The following is a 21145-nucleotide window of genomic DNA, read 5'->3' as shown; positions in this document are numbered from 1 at the left end:
CTGGAAGGGAAGGGCAGAGAAAAGAATGGAAGCAAATATTGAACAGGATTAGTAAAAGGAGTTCTTTCCATGCGCCTTCAAACCACAGAACAGATTTTTCAACAGATGAGAATCCCCTTGAACACAACATCAAGGGTGAGAACCAGAGAAAACATTTCCCCACTACCACAATGGAAGACTGTAGAAGGAAGTCTCTTCTGTCCAAGTATTTGGAATGTATCCTTGCCAAGTTCTTTACTCTTGAGTTTTCTACTCCAGTGCTGTGGGTGGTTCCTGGCCTCTCTGCCTTCTAACATGGGAACTGCTTGTCCCCCTGGTTGCACAATGGCTTACATTCCAGTGGAGTACTCTCACAAGGACAGGTGCGGTGGGGTACATCAAGTCAGAATAGGAATTAAAGGAACAACACCAAGTGACTGAAGCTCATGGGTCACAAACTACATGAGCCACAGGCCACAGCAGTGTCACCTGGCACAATTCCACCAAACCTCCACTGATTTACAGCAGGCAGCCAGTTTGACCTCCCAGATTGGCATCACTTATTCCTGCCCCAGAAACTCCTTGCCCCATTGTCAACAGCATTCCCAAAATATCCTTGAAAACAAGCCCTGCTTTAGCCAGGAGCCCAAATCACAGCATAAGCTTTGCACACAGCCAGTCACAGCAAGAAGCCTTCTGCTGGCCAGCTGACCTAACATCAGGCCTGAAGTGACAACATTCAACCAGCCAGAACAATTAGTACCTCCACACTCATTTGAGTGGCATAAGCCAGACAATATGCCTGCAATATGTCATGAACAAAAGCGTCCTGCCCTCAGCCTGAGATACTCACTGCATTAATGCTGCCATATTTGGGCATGGCCAAGCTCACAACAGGAAAAGCAACCCACCTGCATGAACACTGGTTTCATGCTACAATGGAATGCAGTGCTTTCAGATCCCTATCTTGAGATGTCAGAACATCTCCTCTTTGATGGTGACAATAAACGGATGTTAAGGAGAAAAAAGGCAAGAATCCAGGATACTTCCTCTAAGTAACCTTCCACCTTCCATTTATTTTCAGCTCAGGGAACTTCTGTTTCCTAACCCTCAACAACTTTCTTCCATGGTAAACTCCTAGAATTTAAAATAACCACAAGTATTTAACATCCAATATCACAGGAAAGAACCTCTCTCTCCTTATCTGGCTGTGGTTAGCTCCATTTAGTGTCATGAGGTTTTGTTTTTTGTTTTTACTGCAAGAGACAGTGAGCATTCAATCCCTATCTCTTATTCATGTGCCACTCAACTCTATAGGTCTTTGTCATATTCCCAACTCATCTCTTTTGCAAGCTGAACAGTCTCAGCCTGTTCCCTTGCTCCTTCTGTGAAAGCCATTATACTTCAAAATGTCCTAGCTGGCCTTCTCTGAACTTTATTCCAGTTATGCTATCGCTTTTCAGAGAACAAGAACCTAGGTCTGTGTATCAAAGGGTTTTGTATAGTATCATGGTAAAATGCTACAGCTGGTTCTTTAGCCCTTTTTAAGCGTTTTCTAGAATTTTATCTGATTTCTTGACTTCCGCTGAAATACCAGGTGACGTTAACTTGGATGTTCTTACTGTGATGTCCAGAACAGGCACGTGCACTTAATAGGGTTAGCAATGCTGCTCAGACACCTATTTGTAACTGCTTCTGCATCAACTGCACCTCAGAAACAACTTCAAATGCTGTGCTCCAACTGCCCTATTTTCAGAGACAATAAGAGAGTCAAAGACCATCTGCCACTTTTGCTCACAATGCATTAGTCTACCACCTTTGTTTAAATAAATACAGATAATCAAAGTCTAAGACAGCTGGTAAAGCGAGCCAGCAACAATGCTGAAAGCACCAGTGTGCTGGAACAACCATTGAAGTTCACCCAAATTGAAGTTCACCCAAGGAAAGCACACTCAAGACTCTTTGGCCTTACAGTGGGAGGTAAACCTGACCCTTTGTATGACCCATTTGTGCATATTTTAGATGTGTCAGCATCTGGAGAAAAATTCTTGGTGCTAAACAACAGCTACTACGTGTCACCTACACAAGGAGCCTCTATTTTCAGATGCCTAAGAGCACATGACACACTGATATAATGGAAGACAGCTGTGAAAACAGCAAAAGTCTGAGTACAAATGTCCAGATTGACTGATTCCAGTGTCCTTTCATTTCCTTGCTACTCACTGGTGCCTTTGCCTGCAGCCTGTTGCCAATCAACTTGGCTTCAGGTTCAGGGTGACCTACAAGACCTACCAGCATCATGGAACATGAATGAAAACTGTCACACAGCCAGTTTTGTTTGTTAGGTAAGTTCATGCAGATGTTTGGATTTGATGATTCCTCACCCAAAAGGCCAAGGCTGCATTTCAAGTGTGACCATTTGAGTGTGCAATTCAAAGAGATGCCTCAGGGAGTTTTTGTTATCTTAGCTAAAATAGCTCATTTTTGCTCAGCAAAAAGGCAGCTGCTTCAGCTAAAGTACCATAAACTCCCTAACATGATAAGCAAAGGTACTTAAATAGGAAGTGCATATAATTCCCATGAACGTATGAAGTAATAACCATCTTAAAGAGGGATTGCATTTGCATACACCTTTCTACAAATTAGTTTGAAACAGCTTGAGTAAGGAACTTTGTTTCATCTTTGGCACCAGCAATTTACATGCAGAGCTAATATTTTTACACCTCTGGAAACAAATATGTCAAATGTGAAGGGTTACTAAGCTATTTCTTCTTCTAGACATCAGACCTGGCTCTCTAAGGGTATCTAAATAGTTGTCCTTGTTCTTGGTGTTTAATCTGTCCTCCTAGAAGTAGATTTAAAGAGTCCAAGGACACAGATCCAATCAAACCCCATACTCCGAGACAAATATTTTGTTCAGACCATTTTCTAATTAAAAGTCCCTGCTAGAAAGGCTCCTAGACATGGCACAAACAATAGTTCTCTCCACCCCCTCAAGCTGCTGCCCTTTGAAACAAGAGAGCAAGCCCCTCCTTTTCACATAGAAATCTGCCTGACAGACAATAAGAAGTAACTTTCGGTCAAGCCATCTGGAGCAGCTCATGCTGTACACAGAGCAAAATGCTGCCTTTGTTTGCACAGCAGGGCAGAATAAAAGGCAGTTATGCCCAAAACAGCTGCCAAGCAAAAGGCACATTACCCTGGGACGTTTTCAGCCACATCAGCAAACTGAGTATCACATGGTTTCCATTATTTTTATCCCAGACAAGAAGAAAAGCCAAGCTTAAATGATGTAACAGGAAACAGCTGTAGTCAAACTCTGAAGGGCAGCCTCCATGCTAGCAGCAAAAGCTCCTCCTAACTGAGGTCCATGGTCCTAACTGAAGCTGATCTGGAATAGTTTTAATTTCAATGTGAAGGGAACTGCGCAGCAGGTTGTAGGACTCAGGGAGGGGTGCATGCCAGGAATTGTTGGCTGGCATGACGCAGGCTCCCAGAAGCTGCCCCTCCGTGGGAGTGAGGCACACGCTAACCTGGAGTGACCCGTTCTTGTGCATGCTCCCAGAGGTTACTGCCGTTCATGGCACACAGCTCTCTAGCTCTGATGCAAAGACGGAAGACTAGCGAAGGGAGGAGGAGGCGGATGCATTGTTTAGCTTAGATGGAGGTGGCGGCACTGTTTAGCTTAGATGGTTGTGATTTCTGCTCCAGGGAGAGAATGTTTTTGACTAATAGCAGTACTTCAAAGGGCCAGACGAAAAACTAGGATAAGTTTTTGGCTCAATACCCACCCCCTACCCCCCCAGATTTGGACTTCTGATTCCATCTTAGGTACGCAGGGCTTTTTTTCTTAATCCATCATTTCACCTGCAAAAACAAATACTTGCAGTCTCTAGAATGTCAATTTGACTGTGCAAATCGCCATTTCTTTTAGTGTTGTGATGTCATTGTGCTGAGTGCCCCACAAGACTGGAAAAGCATCTCTGGCCCAAAAAAGCAAGATAGATAAAGAGCCAACTGCCAACTGCTACTAATTTAAATTGTAACCGCCACAGCACCTTTTTCACATGCCATATCCTCACTGCACACGAAACCCTGTAGATACAACCAATTAATAGCCCTGATGTGGATAGGCAACCGGATGGGAAAAATAGAAAGGAAAACCTCAAAATGTAGTTTGCAAGGCACTACCTGGCAGCAGATGAACTGCAAGCCCAACCATTGTGCCACTGCTGAGAAGACAAACGCTACCAAAAATGTCTTAGTTCCTGTTATGGTATTTGTAACTCGAAGTGCCAAGAGGTTGTGAAGTGCATGCTGCCTGCACACAGGGAAAACAGCTGTAGGATGGGGAAAAGTTTCAAAACAAGCCAGGGATTTGACTATAAGTTGCTTCTTGTACTCAATCACAGGTTAAGATAGCAACCACAGTGATGTGTTCTCCTGACACAAAGGCTCTTCTTACCTCTTTAACAAGCTTCCCAATGCTCTCTCTCAAAGTTTCCACAGTTTCTGACAGATCCCACAAGGAGGAATTGAAAGAAAGTTGTCTCTGCGGGAAGAGAGAAATGGAAACTAGAAGTTACTGCAAAGCACAAATGAAGAAATTAAACTCTTGTAAACATTCTTGCATAGAGCAGTTAGGACTGTTTACATTGGTGGGGAAGATGGAGCTGGCTTTCTTTGTAATGTTGAACTTAAAATACCATGGGCTTCTGTACCCTGCAATGTGATAGGATCACCCCTTTCTCTTCTCACAGGTCAGGTACACAAATACCATAATCTGAACCATACCAACAAACTGTTAAATGAATTCACATGCACTTACAATGCAAAGGATGGCTTACATTTCAGGTCACAAAACAAGCACAGTATACAGGACAGCATGTGAAATCCTGCAAGCCAGTGCCAAGAAGGGGATGCAAAGTCAGTACAGCGGAGGAAAAGACAATTTGGCAGGTACAAGTTTTCAGAAAGACTACACAGATACAAAGATACTCAGATACAAAGGACCCCCTACTGCAGTGTACATTATCACTAAGTCCTCCCATCAGGCTTTGATGTTTTTTATCCAAACCAAGGGTGTATTTTAAAACAAACAGCTTCCAGGAAATAGCTGGCATGCACTGTCACCAAAGAGCAAGACTGACAGGCTCCCAGAACTGGAAGGCATAGCTTACAGGAAACTATTTGCTCTAGCAGGAAGTCACATTGAAAACGACTCCTTGTTTCCAATTGCTCTACATTTAACTGGTGGCCTGGAGTTCCATTTGTGGGGGTCTTTTTCCCTTTTATTTACATATTTGGATTATCTTGCATGGAGACATTTGGGCACAATCCTTGTTTCAAGGGAATGAAGATTAAAATAAACTCCTAGGATTTTGTATTAGTAGCTCCATGTTGCAGAATTTGAAAGCATACTAAAGTTACAGCACTGCAACACACAGATGAACACCCAAGGCCCTTGATTTTAGCACATATCTTTTGAGATGAATCTCTTCCTTTTCACATCTTTCCTGGGGCAATCCCTGGAAACCAGCACTTGTTCTGCTTGATCTGCTGGAGATGGGTAAGACCTGGTCAGTGCCAGCTTTTGTAAATGAGCACTGTTCTGCTGATCTGCTGGGATGTTTAAAACTCATTTTTTGAGCGCACAGTTAGTTTTTGCTCCAAAGCCAGTTGTAAATTCAGGGGGGATTCTCTAACCTCTATGGATCTCTACTAAATGCAGTCCTTAAGGTTTGGATAAATAAAAACATATCATCTAGGAGAAAAGCAATTAAATATCCCACAGGCTTAGACCTTCAAGACATATCTAAAGAAATTTAGCCAGCAAATATCAAAGCTACTTATCTGCTCTACCACAACTTTAGCAGTAAGATGAGGTAGAAAGTTCCAGGTTCATGCATAACAAGAGATGTGTTTGTTCAGCTCCATAAACTTCATCAATCTCCACACAGATTTGTGTTTACTGCATTCAGAGGTGATTCAGGGACAGGGTGGAAGAGGAAAAGTTTTCTGAAGATACTAATTGGTTCAGAACAGTGAAAAGTCAAAATCCAGTTGCAAAGGATTAGTGCACATCCTCCTACTGACACACTGTTACAAAGTGCCAGGCAAAATTCAGGACTGCAAAATAAAGTACATAGGGAAAAGACAGTTCTACCTTAAGATACCCCTTGTATGATCCTGAATTAGCTAATGCCACTCAAAAAGAGAGATCTTAGAAATACAGTGATAAAACAGACCAACATCAACATAAATCCACAATCCATAGTTCTCAAGTACTATGTGCAATTTTGGGTTCTCCATCTCTGAAGGAGCTCAGGTACAGACAAAGGCCATGATTCAAGGCAAGAATAGTTTTTGAAGAAAGAACAATAGACCCCAGTTCTTCCAATGGGACATGTAAGGACAAACAGATTATAGCAAAGGTCTGTAGACTTACAAGTGGGATAGGGAATGGAAGTGGGATGATTGCCTTCTGTGCCTCATCATACAGAGCTCGAAAACATCCAGTGAAATGATCAGTTTAAAACAAAACCAAAGGACCTTCTGCATATGCAACTTAGTCAAAGCCGAAAAAAAAAAAATCGGTAGACTCTACACAATGCTGAAAGTATTGAGTTTGAGAAAGACTTAAAAGAATTAATTGAACATAAAAATCTTAATAAATGCTATTAAACAACACGATCTCAGCAGCAGATGAGAAAGTCTGGGTTGCAAGCTACTGAAGAACAGGACATTACACTGAAGAAATGTTATGTGCTTGCCCAGTGGCTGCATTCTTTCACATGCCTCCATTAAGGGCCACTGCTGGATTATCAGTCAAGGACACTGAGCTTAACAGGACTTTTTCCTGACCTCATACATCTTAGGTGATTTAAGGAGCTTGCAAACGTTACTCTGTGAGGAGTACCCATCTATCCTTTGATACCACAGCACCCTGACTTTTCTTTCCTAACAAATTCATATCACTTCAAGATCATTTCTCACCAGAGCTTGCAATAGCATCATTGATATGGAGGAAATTTTACTCTCTCTACCACTTCTTGGAATTTTTTTCTTTCTCTACCACCTCAAAGCCCACTCAGGAAGCCTCTCCTAAGTCATGACCAGAGATAATAACAACAGATCAGTCACAAGGGCCAGTCTTCTTTGAACAGATGAACATGTCATTAATTTCCCTGTAATATATACATCTTTGTAGTGACTCACTAAGTAGTTAATTACATTAATAAGAAACCTCTAGATTCAGGGTAGATCCAGGAAGACTGTTCCTACTGTGGGACTGTCTTTAGCAGATATCCACACTACATCTAGGGCTGGGGAGGGCAATGACTCATTTACTGGCAATGTGCTGCAAAAACATCACCTGTCTGTTCTAGGCACACTGTGGAAAGACAAACATCTAGCAGGTTTTGAACACAACTGCCCTCTACAATTACTATGGTAGTGGCTAGCAAGTAATGAAATTTGTCTTTTGGGGCAGCCAACATCATAGTACTCTTGAAGTACTGAGTGCACCGGGGGGAACTCTGTGTGCATGTATGGGCACGCTACAAGACTTACTCTAGTGACAAATTCTTGAGATGGCTAGAGTTGAAGGACAAGCAGTGAATAAATTCACATGAGACTTATGGGGGACAGACAAATCTGATTTAACATACATGAGAATGCATGGGTTTGAAGTGTTGGGAAGTCAAAACATTCAGCCAAAATTCAGTCTGCATCATACAGCTGACTATTTCTCCTTAATGAAGATGACTCTGCCACATTTGCTTTGAAATAGTTATTACAACTTTATACTGATCTTACCAGAAACTTTCCAATGGCCTCTGCAGAAAAATCACGTTTTAAGATTCTGCTATTGTTTCCTGAAAGTGGAAGTCTCAAACATCTGTTGCTTAAAAGGATGATATCATTGTGCTTAACTGAAAATTCTCTCACAAGACCAAAGTAAGCTATGAATTCAGTTGCAGCACATATTTACATTAGGAGACCTTTTCTAAAAATCATTTTTCAACTGCAATGCATTTATTATCTAATGCTTAGCTCATGCCAACCATTTGACAAAATACCACCCATATTATGGAGGGAGAAAGAAACAATTGGATTTTCATGTGCTCACCCACAGTCTTTCAAGGACCACTGTAATAGACAAGCCACAGCATATTTATGGCTTATGACACATCCATACCACTGGAAGTGAGTAGGGCAAAGCCCTTATTATGCAGTGCTGTCTAAGAGATGAAATCCCACAGGAGCAATCTGAATTATCATTTAACCTTCCCCTGCCAAATCACATTCAAAACTGAGGAGATTTGCAGAGGGATATACAAACGGGTACTTCTGTGATATAAGACAGTCAGAAATGTCCCACTGGACTGTGTGGTAATGGCTGGGAACTTACTGCCATTGCTCTTGTTAGCCTTTCCGAAATTGCATACTTCCTCTATGGGACAAGTGCTGGCCTACCATGAGGAGAAAGCCAGGAAGGAAATTTGCATGCATGCAGTCATATGTAATATGCAGTCATATGCTTCACTACTGTTCTCAAACTAGCTTCTCTTGCCTCAGTCTCACTCAGCCCGTGCAAAGCAAGCCTCAAGAAGAGATTATGTGTCCATAAGGAGCTTGTACAACATGTCCTATGCCCTTTAGTATTGTTGGTCAAAAGGCTTCAGAGAATGGATGCCCATTAAGACATGGGCCAAGGAATAGGGAATTTGACTTTTCGAAACACTTTTTTCATCTAGTGGAGTGAACACTCAGAGAATAAGGAAAGTTGATCTTCTACCTTGGTGCCCTGCGATCACACGCAGATTTTCAGCTGGGTTTTGATCTGAACAGCCTGCCTCAAGTAGGTTCTTACATGAAAAAGAGTAAGGACACTAACCTCCCTACCATACCTCCATGAGCTTGGCTTCGTTTTTGCATTCTACAGAACAGGCTAAATTCAAATAATACAAAAGATCAGCGATAGAGCTAGCATCCTAGTGTGAAATCTTAACTACAATTCCTTGTTTTAACTGTAACACTGCCCTTTGGGCAACATTCAGGGTGTTCTGGATAGAATTGAGGAGCAGGTATGTAAAACGTTTATGCCTTGCCTTTCTTTGTATAAAATCAACTGCAACATTTACAGCTCATGCATTTCATCTTGCATGCACTTTAATTTATTTCTTAAAACCTGGATCTGTCCATAATTTGCTAGTAATTACTGCATTTTTGAGAGCTACTTAGAACATTTAGCACTTCCCTGAGGCTGCAAATGCACACACATTTTAAGCCAGCAGAACTGAGTGTTATCATGAGGGTCTCAGCCCACACACTCACTCCCTGATCATAGGGACCTCAATCTTGCACTCTCCCCTTCATGTTTTAGCATAAATATTTGTGTAAACATACAATCAGATCAATCACTTTTAATCTGGATCAATTCCATGATGAAATTTACTGCATCATCTTGCAGAGGGAATAACAAACAGGAATGCAGACAGGAAAAAACAAGCGGGTGGATGTCAGGCTAAGTCATATGTATTAAGACATTAAAGAAACCATAGCCACTTAACTTCCCAGATATCAGTTTACAATTCAAGCCCTTGGTGTTGAATTTACAGAGTTCTTGCACACAGTTGCAAGCCCTTGTATTAACCTTCTTGTACTAAGATGTTGCCTCTCCATAAATCACAAAATAGTGCAACCAGTGAAGCCCATGACCAATTACACAAGCTAAAAATCTGTCTCCAAATTGCTGTTGCACCTGCATTTGACTTGGCCCTTACTTTGCTTACTGAAATGCCTTACTGTGAAGTACATCAAAGGGATTCAGAAAAAAAAAATTAGTATCTTGACAAATTGCTGGCATTGGTTTACAGACACTGTAGTAGATAGAGAGCATGCTATCTTCAGTGTGCATGTCCAAGATTTGACACACAATGCCTTCAATAAGCTGCATCAAAAGGCTCCTTCCTTTGTTCAAGAGCACAAAGTTCCCTCTTTGTGCAAGGATGTTACTGCAGGTCAGGGCACTTTTTAGCCTCTAAAGACACTAAGTTTCAAATGTGTTGGTTGTGATCCTACAGTTACTTTAACATTTTGTCTGGCCAGATTGAAGCCAGTTAGTTTTTGTTTCACTCACTGATGCATTACAGCAGCTTAACTACCAGGTACACTGTGACACATTTCTGAGGAAAACTGTAGACCTTTACCAGATAACAATACACAGCAGGTTTAGAACTGCTAGATTCTGGACTCCAGCTTTTCTCCCCTTGAAGACAAGATCATGAGCCAGCTTCTCAGAAGCCCCCCAAAACTGCACATAATGTCTTAAATCTATACTGCTGTTGCCAAGAGGCACAAAGTGGCTTATGAGTGTTTCCTTTCACCAACAAACAATATAGACCTAAGAGCACAGACACTCAGCACCTGCTTCTGTCAGCTAAGCTGCAGAAGTTTCCATAAATAAGAAAAGCAAGACTGAGTCTCCATAGGGCCTAGAAAACCAATTCCTAGTGGTACAATGGTGTTTCCGAGTGGTTGAAAATGGCTATTTTCAACCCCCTCAGACCCCTAAGTTCTAGGATCTTTGAATGGTTTAAAGTAAAATAGGTATATATGCGCACATACACATACAACTGAAGACATGAAACAAGTTATAGCGAGTCCTCGCCAAACAACCCATCTCTGTTAAAATTTTAGTGCTGTTATCCCCATCTCTTATTGCTTATGGGTTGTCTTGCTCTTCCAGCAGCAAAAACAAAGTGCAGATGGAGGACACGTGCAAAACAGACATTGAGCTGTGGGGAGAATATGTCACTGACCACTACAAGTGTGCAGAAGAGTAATATGATTCCAGTACTTGATAATGACTCTCTTTGACTGGCGACAAAGCCAAGCAACAAGTACATGACTGTGAGTACTGAAAGGCTCATCAAATCTGAAAACTCATGCAGCAGACAATAGAATATTTGTTTTAGTAGGTAACAAAGTTGGTTCTGTGGTCCTTTTTTCACTCTACTGTCATTTCCAGCACTGAATTCCTCAAACTTCCATATTTTAACAGATATTGCAGATCTGTAGCAAAACATAATTGGATTTTCCAAGATCCAAGACTGCTCTAGTCTCCAGTCACCCTGCAAATAATATATTTTCTTGAAGTTCAATTAATTCCTCCCCCAATACCCATTCCATTGGTTAATTTTTGAAACAGGACTTTAAAACTTGACTCTGCTTCATATGATTTAAATCCGCTTAAAGGTTGTAGCCTGCCAATGGCTAGAAACTTCTGTACTCAGTGGCCCCATGCTAAGGGCAGAGGGCTGTAGTTTTAGTGCTCAGCAAAAGCCAGGCTTATATTTGCGCTCATTCCAGCCAAGATACAACATTTGACTAAAACACAGGGACAACCAAGAGCCTGTTTGTAACTGTGCAGCATAAAGACTTTCCTCTTGACAAACTGAACTGCAGACCACACACACTTATGCTGTGAAAGCAGCAGACTGAACAGGAAGGGTAAGAATGATGGGAAGAAGCATGTTGTTCATTTTCCCATGACAAAGACCAACCATCTTTCTCCTTTCTAACTGCCTCTAAGCAGCTCTGGAAATGCAGGGATGAGTTCCTAGACTGAAACACATGGAAAACTTCACTGTGTCAATGACAGACTCTCACTGGTGCGACCAGTGAACTCACCTGAAGAGGCTTCAAAGGATTCAGGTTAGCACGGAAGGCTTGCTCAGTTGCATGGAGTTTTTCCTTTGACAAAGTGCAAATGAAGGCTTCAGAGTCCATGGCTGCTGTGTGATTTTGGATCGTTAGAAATTCAGATGACGTTGAGCTGTTGCAGAGATCTCGCAGTCGCATTCGATAACCAGACACCATGACCTATGAAAGTGGGAAAAACACGTAAGTCTGCTTTACTCTAAGACTTCAACAAAAAAATTGGTTATTGCTCAGACAAAGCAAGCTATTCATAACATTTCCAGATAGAGGTGAGGGGGCATTTTTCTCTACAGGTTGAGCAGCCCTGATTCATATGCAACCCAGTTCCAAGAAAAACCCTTCCCTGCTGAGAACATGGGAGAGAAGTCCTGGGGGAGGCAGGTCACTCTTCACTCTCCCACAAATATGCACAAAGCAGCCATGATCCCGTCCTCCACAACAGCCATTTCCTCCAACCAAGGGTACATGCATTGCCTAATGTTCAGTCTTCTGGGAAATGAGCCACAGAGAAAAAAACAAGGCTTGTGACCAGATACAAGTCTGGCAAATATATGTGAAGGGCAGAAGACCTATGTCCCAAACTACTTAGACATATTTGCCAGCCACATTTTCTATGCAGTAATGATTCAGAATTATCTCCCTTAACTCTGAAGTATCTACTCACTAACTGCTGAGGCAAACATTTTGCAGTGTTTTTGAGCAGATAATATATCAGCAAAAAAAACTATCTTACTGGCTGCAACAAATGAGATAAGATCCTAGAGACTTCCTTCACAGGCATCTTTTTCTTAAGGTAATGGTTTCCTTGTCAATAATGTTTCCTAACCCACATGCAATCACATTATTAACAAAATTGATAAAATCCCTCTGAGTTATCACCAGACTGTTTCAGACCTGATAAACAAATTCTTTTAATAAGTCAGTTACCAACTTCATGTTTGTTGAACAACAAAGTCCAGTCCAAAAAGCTGTGTACTTCTCAAAGGTGACAAACAAGGGAAAATCCAGAGTCTACTATTGGAAAGAAACTTTTGTTTGCCTTGGGGCTAGACAGATGGAACCATTTTACTGTAAATGCACAGGTAACAACAGCCATAGACTTAATTTCTTCTTTCTGTCGTTTCATAAGACCTGGTGTGCATTGCCCAACTTACAACAACAACTAAAGAGGACTGATCTACATTCCAGAAGAGTTAGCAGCTCCTGAACCAGGCTGGTAAGTCTGAAATTTTTTGTCTGTCAGAACCAAAGGGGTATTCACAATGTGGGGGGAAAAAGTGCATTACGTTCAGTAAACAAGCAAATGCAACTGACAGAAAAGGGATTTTTAATGCAATACTCATGCAAACCTTTAACTTCGGTCTGCATCCATATGCCAAAAATCAGATCTTTCAATGCCACACAGCTCTCAAACAAAAGAGATTTGCCTTTTGAAAATTTGGGGTGCTTTTTTTCTTGCCAGTTGAGATACTACTACCAGTGTTACAGCCATGCTGAAAAGGAGGTATTTGTGGGGCCTGAAGTAACACTTCCAGAACAAACTTCCCTGGGTGGACAGACATATAGAAAAACCAGTGTCTCCCAGTGCCTCAGTGTTCACTCACAAAAAGTGAAGGTGATTAACCTGCCACCATTCAGAAAATGTCCACCTTTTCCACCCAGATTTTATGCTCATTTGGTGAGAAGCTGCCCTTTTCAAGCACTGAGGTCCATAGCATGAGACCTTAGAAGAAACACTCTACTATTCACCCTGAAGCACCCAGTCTCACCAAGTCTGCAAGTTCTCTAACCAATTGCAGTCATCTGAACCCATGGTGTCTTCAGCAGGCAAAAATATATCCTAAATGACAGGTTTAGTCCCCTAAGGACTCTCAAAATGCCAGACTCATGCGTGAAAGTAGTCATAGGTAACTGTTCTGTCCTTACATGTCATATAATTCTCTCTTTGCAGAATATGCACTGCCATTTCTATTTACTCTTGACTGATAAGTCAATTCAACATGCTGCAGCACTGACCCAGGACCTCACTGTGCCTTCAACTTCTCAGTGGGACAAGACCTAGTCCTGCCTCCAAGCCACACAAGAGCTGGCTGGCCACATCTGGACAGCTGCCTACCCACTGCTGACCCAGGCACCTTCCAAATCCCACACCCTTCTGAGCACACCTGCCAGGACTGGAAAATACAAGGTGGAGCCACTCAGCCCCAGGAAGCAATTTCCATCAAGACAAGTCTTTGGTTGCTTTTATCTGTTTGCACTAATTGCAGTATGCTATACACACAGCCCTGCCGGACATGCTGGAGTGCTGTAATTACAGTAACACCAGTGAACAGTCCCATCTCCTTGGAGACTTAAGTTTCTTACTTGATTGTGTAGCATAACTTCTGGCCTCACTGAATGACCCCAGGACACCAACAGACTGCAGAAGCAGGCTGTATTTGCTGTGAAAGGTTGGCATACTCTGGATAGGCCCTTTTACTATATGACTTCTGAATGAAGCTGTGACCCACTCATTCAGAGACCTAACAAATACTGTCTATTAATACTGAAGTCACTAGGCAGCTCAGCAGTGAGGTCAGATCTTCAAACCAGATCTCCAGCAAAATCAAAGACATCTGTTTTGTAAGTCAGATAAAGTCATTCTGCAGGAAGGGAGAGGTCTGCATCTCTAGTTACCACCTGTATTATAAAAGTGTTGACAGAAAATTTGGTGGGCCACTGCTCTGCTCCGCAGCTTAACATCCTGGTGTTCAGATTAGCTCTTCTTGCCATCCCTAAGCACAGAATGCTGTTATGACTTAGCAGCACCACTCCCAGTGCTTTAGCAGAATCAGCTCAAGAATTACACAAGAGCACAGCTTGAACCATTCAAGAAAGAACAAGGTAACTGACCAGTCTTTCACCACCCTTCAGACACATTATGTAGATAAAAGCTAAGCTTTTTTCTTCTTTCCGTTTCCCTATACAGCCAATACAGAATGGCAGTCACAAAATGTACTATGAGATTTTTTGCCTGCTGTTTGAAAATATTTCTGTCTCTCCACTAACTCAGGGAGAATGGTAAGAATGCTGTTGCTGCAGTTTTCCCGTTACCCTCCCGGACTCATCTGTAGCATGGTTCTGTTTTAATCTAATTAGTTTCAAGTAAAACTTGAAGGCTTGCAGCCTAAAATGGGTACATTTTTTTTCTCTGCTTCACATTTTTTTAGTAGAATGTATCCTTAACTTGTAGGATAACTTATCAAACTGTACTAAAACAGATGGCTTGAAAGAATTCACTGAAGAACAAGACAATGTGTGCAAAGAGGGACAGCATCTATAACTACAGGAAAACAAAGACTAAAAAGACAATGAATCCATTCCACTTCAATGAAGAGATCTGATATGGAGCTAAGGATCAAAATGGATTTCCTCCTCCTTTTGCATACCATCTTTTGCATTCTTTCAAGAGAACCCTGGGTCCTCCTTTGAAGTCTGTTCTGACTTCTGCATTAGAAAGGATGTTGGTGGACTATTTCATCAAGCCTAGCAAAAAGCATGTTACAACTTTGACAATGACAGACAGCCATCACAAGACAGGTCTCTAGCCCACTGTCACCACTGTCTATGTTTATGACTGCAATCATGGAGCACTCAGGATAGCAGGACTCTTGTACTATATAATTTACAATGTGTCTGTCTTGATGTGCTGACCACAAACCTAAAAGTAGAGCTCCTTTTGCTGCACAGGAATGTAAGACAGAGCAAGACCTGCTCCAGTCCAAGCTGAGTGGCTGAAAACAGAACAGAGCTAGCAGCTTAATAATGTTTTATTTCCATTTAAAATAAAAAAGAGGAAGGAAGAAATTCAGTTTAGCCTGAGGGTACAATTCTCTTATGCAGGTCAAAACATTTACTTATGGGTTCCCAGTGTCCTTTTACAGCTTAAAATCAAATAAGACAGTAAATCGAGGGCAAGAGGGAAGACAGAAGCAGGGAATACATTTCCCTCTGTCCTTCCACAGCACCTAGCACAAAGGGGTCCAGCACTGTGGATCTTGGCACTACAGCTAACCAAACAATAGACAAGCATTATGTTAGGAGCTGAAAGTACTCTTTACCTGCTGGAGGTTGACCCCTGCATCCAGTAGCTCCTCTACGGCAGATGATGGCATGGACACATTATGATGGAGGAAGTCAGAGAATGTCTCATTGTCAATCAGGAAATCCCGAAGTTTCAAGTCTGGAAAATGACAAAACAAGCAAAATTCTGGTCACAGCAGAACCAAAAGGAAACTCACGTGAGAGCACTGAACAAGAAAAGTCAAGCTGACAAATAGGGGAGAGGGAATTAGATAAACCATAGCACAAAGGAAGAGGAGCTGCTGGTAAAGTGCTCTGAAACTTGGAAGGCTTCAGCAATGTCAATCCATGATGTCTTGGTCTCAAATAAAACTGTGAACCAACAACAAAAAAAGCAATCAACTTTCAAAAACAACTCCCATTAACATCATTATTTCAAGCCAATTTGCTCATACATACACAGAAGCAAAGCACACCAAGTTGCTCCCCTGATCTGAAAGCTACTACAGCATTAGCACTTAATCCCTGTGTTGTTACTGAACATGGGACTGAGCTGGTGCAAGGACCACTAAGGGATTTACTAGCCTTTAGTTAATTATGCTAACAGCTGATGTACTCTACCATTGATTTCAAAGTCTGACATATGCAGACACACAGGTATGATATAGAATCACAGATCTAGGAAAAAATCTCAGCTACTTGGAATTAAAAATACATTTACTCCTTCTCAAGCCATCAGTGTTTCAGCTCTTGACTTTAAAACAAATTTGTGCCTACATTACAGCAAAGGGGAACCATCTGGAAATTATAATTCAAGCACACTATTAAAGTCCACAAAACCGGATCTTCAGAAGCTGATGCTGATTGTTTTGAATTGTTTTCTTGGGTTTTGTATGTGAGTTTGGTTTTTTTTTTTTTTTTTTTTTTGGTTTTTTTTTGTTTGGTTTGGTTTTGGTTTCTTTTTTTTGTGGTTTGGTTGGGGTTTTTTTGGGCGGGGGGGGGCGTCAAGCAGTGTTTAGTAGTTTTGGTTTGGTTTGGTTTTTGTTGTTGTTGTTTTCTTTAAGAGACAGAGAGGACAATTCTATCTCCACAATGCTTAAACAAGAAGTGATGAGCAAAGCACCTAGGCCAGGAGGAGGTGACCAAGTCCTACAGGATTTACCGGAGTGAAGATTTCCAGACTGAGGTACAACAGCAAGCTAGGTGTCATGCTGTGTTTTCTACTTTAGGAAGACCGGATGCTGCAACCCAGAGCAAATAGTGGAAAACAATGAGCTGGAAAGAGAAAGTAATTATATGAAAGAACCAGGGGCTTGTACCTTTCCCCTCCTATAGGGGACAGCTGTAACAACCTTTTCCCCCACCTCCTATGCAGGATAGATTTTTTTTATTTGACTTGGTTTTTTGTGTTTTGTTCGGGGTTTTTTTTTGTTTGGTTGGTTTTGGGGTTAGTTTTGAGTTTGGGTTTTTCTGTTTTGGTTTGATTTTTTTGTTTGTGTTTTGTTTTTGGTTGGTTTTTTTTTAATTTATTTTGTTGTGGTTGGTTGGCTTTGGTTTAGCTTGCGAAGGTGATTCTGTCACTAATGGGCCCCATCAGGAAAAATATGGTATGCACTCGGGGTGCCACCGGAAGTTACCGGAGACCTGGCGGTTCGGGTGCCACTTCTGCCTCCCAGGCTGATCCTGCCAGAGGAGCCGGCAAGGGGAGGAACCACACGCTCTGGTCCTGCGGCATGAAGTACACGGGGTTACTGACGGTCATTGCTCCTTCATCTACATATCCAGTTACAAATTCCCCGTTGCCTTTTTGTTCCACACGAAAAAGTAAATCACCCGCCTCAGCTGAGGCAAAGCGGAGGTTACTACGGGGCAAAAATTTCTCCCTTGCCTTCCTCTCTCCCACGCAGCAGGACCACTCATGAATATGCTGCTTTTGAGCACGCCGTGCAAACGCCCCACTTGAATGCCCCGAGCAAAATCCACCATCACCTCCACTCCCTGCCTGGGAAAAGGCTGTGAAAACATCTGGCTCCTGCAATAACATAAAACCGTGCTTTTCTTTCCATCAGAGGCTAAAGCACCCTGCTTCACTGCAAGCGAGGAAAAACTTCCCCCACCCCGATTCCTTGGTTACTTCCTACATGTGCCGAAATCCCTAAACACTTCTGCAGCTTGTTTATTTTTTGGTGAGATCATCAACTGTTCAGAAAGTCAGATGGACAAAGTGAGGCCTGACTGAAGGCACACTGGCATGCAGAGATCAGATGTTTGCAAGCTTTTAACTGAATCTGCCCCTACTTAAGATATTTTTCAAGCTTCTCTTAAAGGGCCACATGCCTTGCGAAAAAAAAGGTAGCCAAGCAATAATTCTTCCACTTTTCTGTTTCCTCAGTGATGTGTTGCTTTTTGGTTTGGCTAGTCTTTTTATCTGGGTTTGGCTTGGAGGTTTTCTGCCATATGGAGGCATGATTTTCTTGGTCAGGGACATATTCTATAGGCAATTGCAGGAACGCAACCTGAACTACACTAAGATTCCTGCTGACCTGCCTGTAATCATGAGGGGGAGTAACAAACAGTTGCCATCTTTCACAGCTGTAATTAACCAGCCCACCAGTAGCAGAGTATTCATCCCCTGCCTTTTGTGTCATGCCAAGCATTTTCAGACTCACTTAGCACTAGAATTTGCTGAAAATTGATCCTACCTTCCAAAGAACTCCTACAAATGTCTGTACAAGTTTTCATCATCATTTGGAGTAAACCATGAAGGAAACAGAACAAGGTTACCATAACTGTGGGGCAGTGTTTGGCTTCCAGACAGCTGATCATGAAGCCATGATCACTACACAAGATCACACGTGAAAGCTCTGCAAGGCCAAGGGACCAAATCTCAATACCACGATCCTGGCTGCAGTACCCCAAGCACACAGCCAGTCTTTTGTACCATGCATTTGCTCCCCCACCCCATCTGGTCCTACTTCCAAGACTTGTTGGTCAGTGTCTTACACAATCCCTCTCAATTATGGAGGCATGCATAACAGCTTGCACATGAAACGACAGAAAGCACCTAACACTGCAATGCATCTAAATTCTCCCTCTGGATACCTCTAAGAAGATTTAACAGAGGTTTCCTCTTGAAAACAGTCATTCCCATCCAAGATGACTGCTTGCCCATTAGGGCCTACTGAAATAAAAGAGCATTACTTAGAAAAACCACTCCAAAAATAGAAAGCAAAAGAAGGCAAGTCTTCTGAAGGTTAATACCAAGGTACTTAATAATGCAAATATTTGGAGTGGAAGAACACATTTTACCACCACAGGCCTACTACTGCAATATTTTCCTGCCATAAAAATTTAGACACATTATCAAGTTACTCAAACACACAAGACAAAACGTCAGCTCAAACGTGATATAACTTGCCTGTCTCCTCTCTTGCTTGAGAGTAGCCAAGCATCATTACAGTCAGCCACTTCAAGCTGGTGGGTGCAGAACAATGCACTGGAGACCAATCTCTCCAGGTACTTGACGTGGACACACAGCCTTTCCTTGCCCATTCCCTTCATCTTCAACAGAAAACCAAGGGAGCTGCAGCCCTGCAGGCTCCCTCACTCCTGGCACAGGGTTCGTCCTCCTGGCTGAAACCATAGGCCTCAGCAAGCAAGCCAAGCCCCAGGCACAAATGAGGAGATAAACTTGAGGTCAGACTGAGCAAACATGCTCAAAAGACTGTCAAAACTGATGTGAACCATCTTGCTGATTCAGTGGTGGGATAGTCAGCAGAAATAATACTGAGACAGCTTTTCCGCATGGCACACTACTTTTGCAGTTTCAGTCCTGATATCAAGGGAGCAACAGCAAGTAACAGACTTTTGCTTATAAACCATGCAAATAACCCCAACACCAACAGGGCAGGGCTGAAATGCCTTAGCTGTAATTAGCTCCAGTTTGAGCACAGTATGGCAATGCAACAGGAGACCATTCCCATGCACATGAAACAAGCAGAAGAGATGTCTATATCCCATATGTGACAGGGAGAAAGATCCTTTGTATGATCACATAAGGAAGCTCCCAGCACAACGGAGAACTCCCAGAACTGGAGGTCTTGTGCCTTAACCACAAAATGTCCCATCCTCTCTGAAGTCACCAGTCAGGATTACACAATCATACATGGCAGCATTTCACGGGTATTGTTTTCACAGAAGGCACAGCTGTCCTTCATTTCCACACAGTTCAAGCACACCTTTTGGGGTTGCCTTCTGGGCATCAAAACCAGAAACTCCTGGATTTTCATACCGCAGAACATCTCCTACTCTAACACTGTATTACATCCTAAGATTTACATTTTACTGACAACCTAACCTTTTCCAGACCCTTCATGCCTGGGCACAGTGGTAGGCCAGTAGTCCCTGCTTAAGAATCAAATCTTTTTGACAAAAAAGAAAAAAAAAAAGAAAAAAAAATAAAACCAAAAACAAAAAAAAACCAAACCCAAAAAAAACCCCACAACCCAAACCCCAAAATGTACTCAAAGAGCTCAAGACAATCACATGAATTAGTGAAGAAAAACAACATCTATGCTCGCTATATTACTGATTAAAATGAACACCAAAATAAAAATATGCATTATAAAAAAATAGCAAATCAGTGTTATGTGGGGTCTCTGGTTCCATGCAGACCAGAGCTGAACACTGACTGTGCAGTGAAGGAAGTATCTGTGGTCTGAAAGCCACAGGGTTTTATTTTCCTCGTTCCATAAACACATCCCCAGTTACTTTCACAAGCTCAAAAGGGTGGTCAAAGTGCAAGAAAAGCCATGGGTGAATACTTTAATTTGCTGATCTTACTACTAGTGTGATCATAACAGGTCCCATAGTAAGCAGTGACAATTTCCAACAGTATTGAGAAGATCCACAGACAAATGAAAAAAAGGAAAGCTTTTAGGGGCAGGTTGCAGGATAAGACACTTCTATCACACTTCTCTCCCATTCTTTTTTCTTTCACTGAGAAGCACAGAGGTCTCATACTTTCCTCCAGAAATTTAATGGTGCAGTGTCTTTTAAAATTAAACAGCAGGGTGGGAAAACAGAACCCCAGAGAAATTGTGGCTATGTTTTTCATATCCTGAACACTGCATTCTAAAAATAAAAGGCATGCAAATGGAATTCAATCCACTGTAGAGTACAAAGCTCACCAGGTCTCATGTTAATTTGTGGAGTTTCTGCCCAAAGGGTTTGTGCCCATCATCTAAAATATACCAGGTTTTCAGCCACTTTAAAGCTAAACAAGCTCAATGAAAACACTGTGACAGTCAGATCTACTTCCCAGTTTCACCTACCTTAACTCCCTATAAAAAAATGAATGAAGTGAAGGGGAGAAGTA

The 21145-nt window shown here is 42.0% G+C and overlaps 1 protein-coding gene across 3 annotated transcripts in view; it reads right to left on the bottom strand.

Annotated features, from left to right (window-relative positions):
• The window catches only part of ABCA1 (ATP binding cassette subfamily A member 1), a 95462-nt gene that overhangs the window by 33155 nt on the left and 41162 nt on the right, over positions 1–21145 (bottom strand). For all 3 annotated transcript variants that reach the window (XM_053968733.1, XM_053968734.1, XM_053968735.1), the window contains exons 6-8: positions 15807–15928; positions 11677–11868; positions 4445–4531 (exon numbers count right to left, since the gene is read on the bottom strand). In XM_053968733.1, the coding sequence (XP_053824708.1) occupies positions 4445–4531; positions 11677–11868; positions 15807–15928 (401 nt within the window). The remainder of the gene's footprint in view (positions 1–4444; positions 4532–11676; positions 11869–15806; positions 15929–21145) is intronic.

The sequence above is a fragment of the Vidua chalybeata genome, chromosome Z, assembly GCF_026979565.1.
Source record: "Vidua chalybeata isolate OUT-0048 chromosome Z, bVidCha1 merged haplotype, whole genome shotgun sequence".
NCBI classification, from domain to species: domain Eukaryota; kingdom Metazoa; phylum Chordata; class Aves; order Passeriformes; family Viduidae; genus Vidua; species Vidua chalybeata.
The sequence above is the reverse complement of the archived record's forward strand: the minus strand, read 5'-3'. Positions and strand labels throughout refer to the sequence as shown.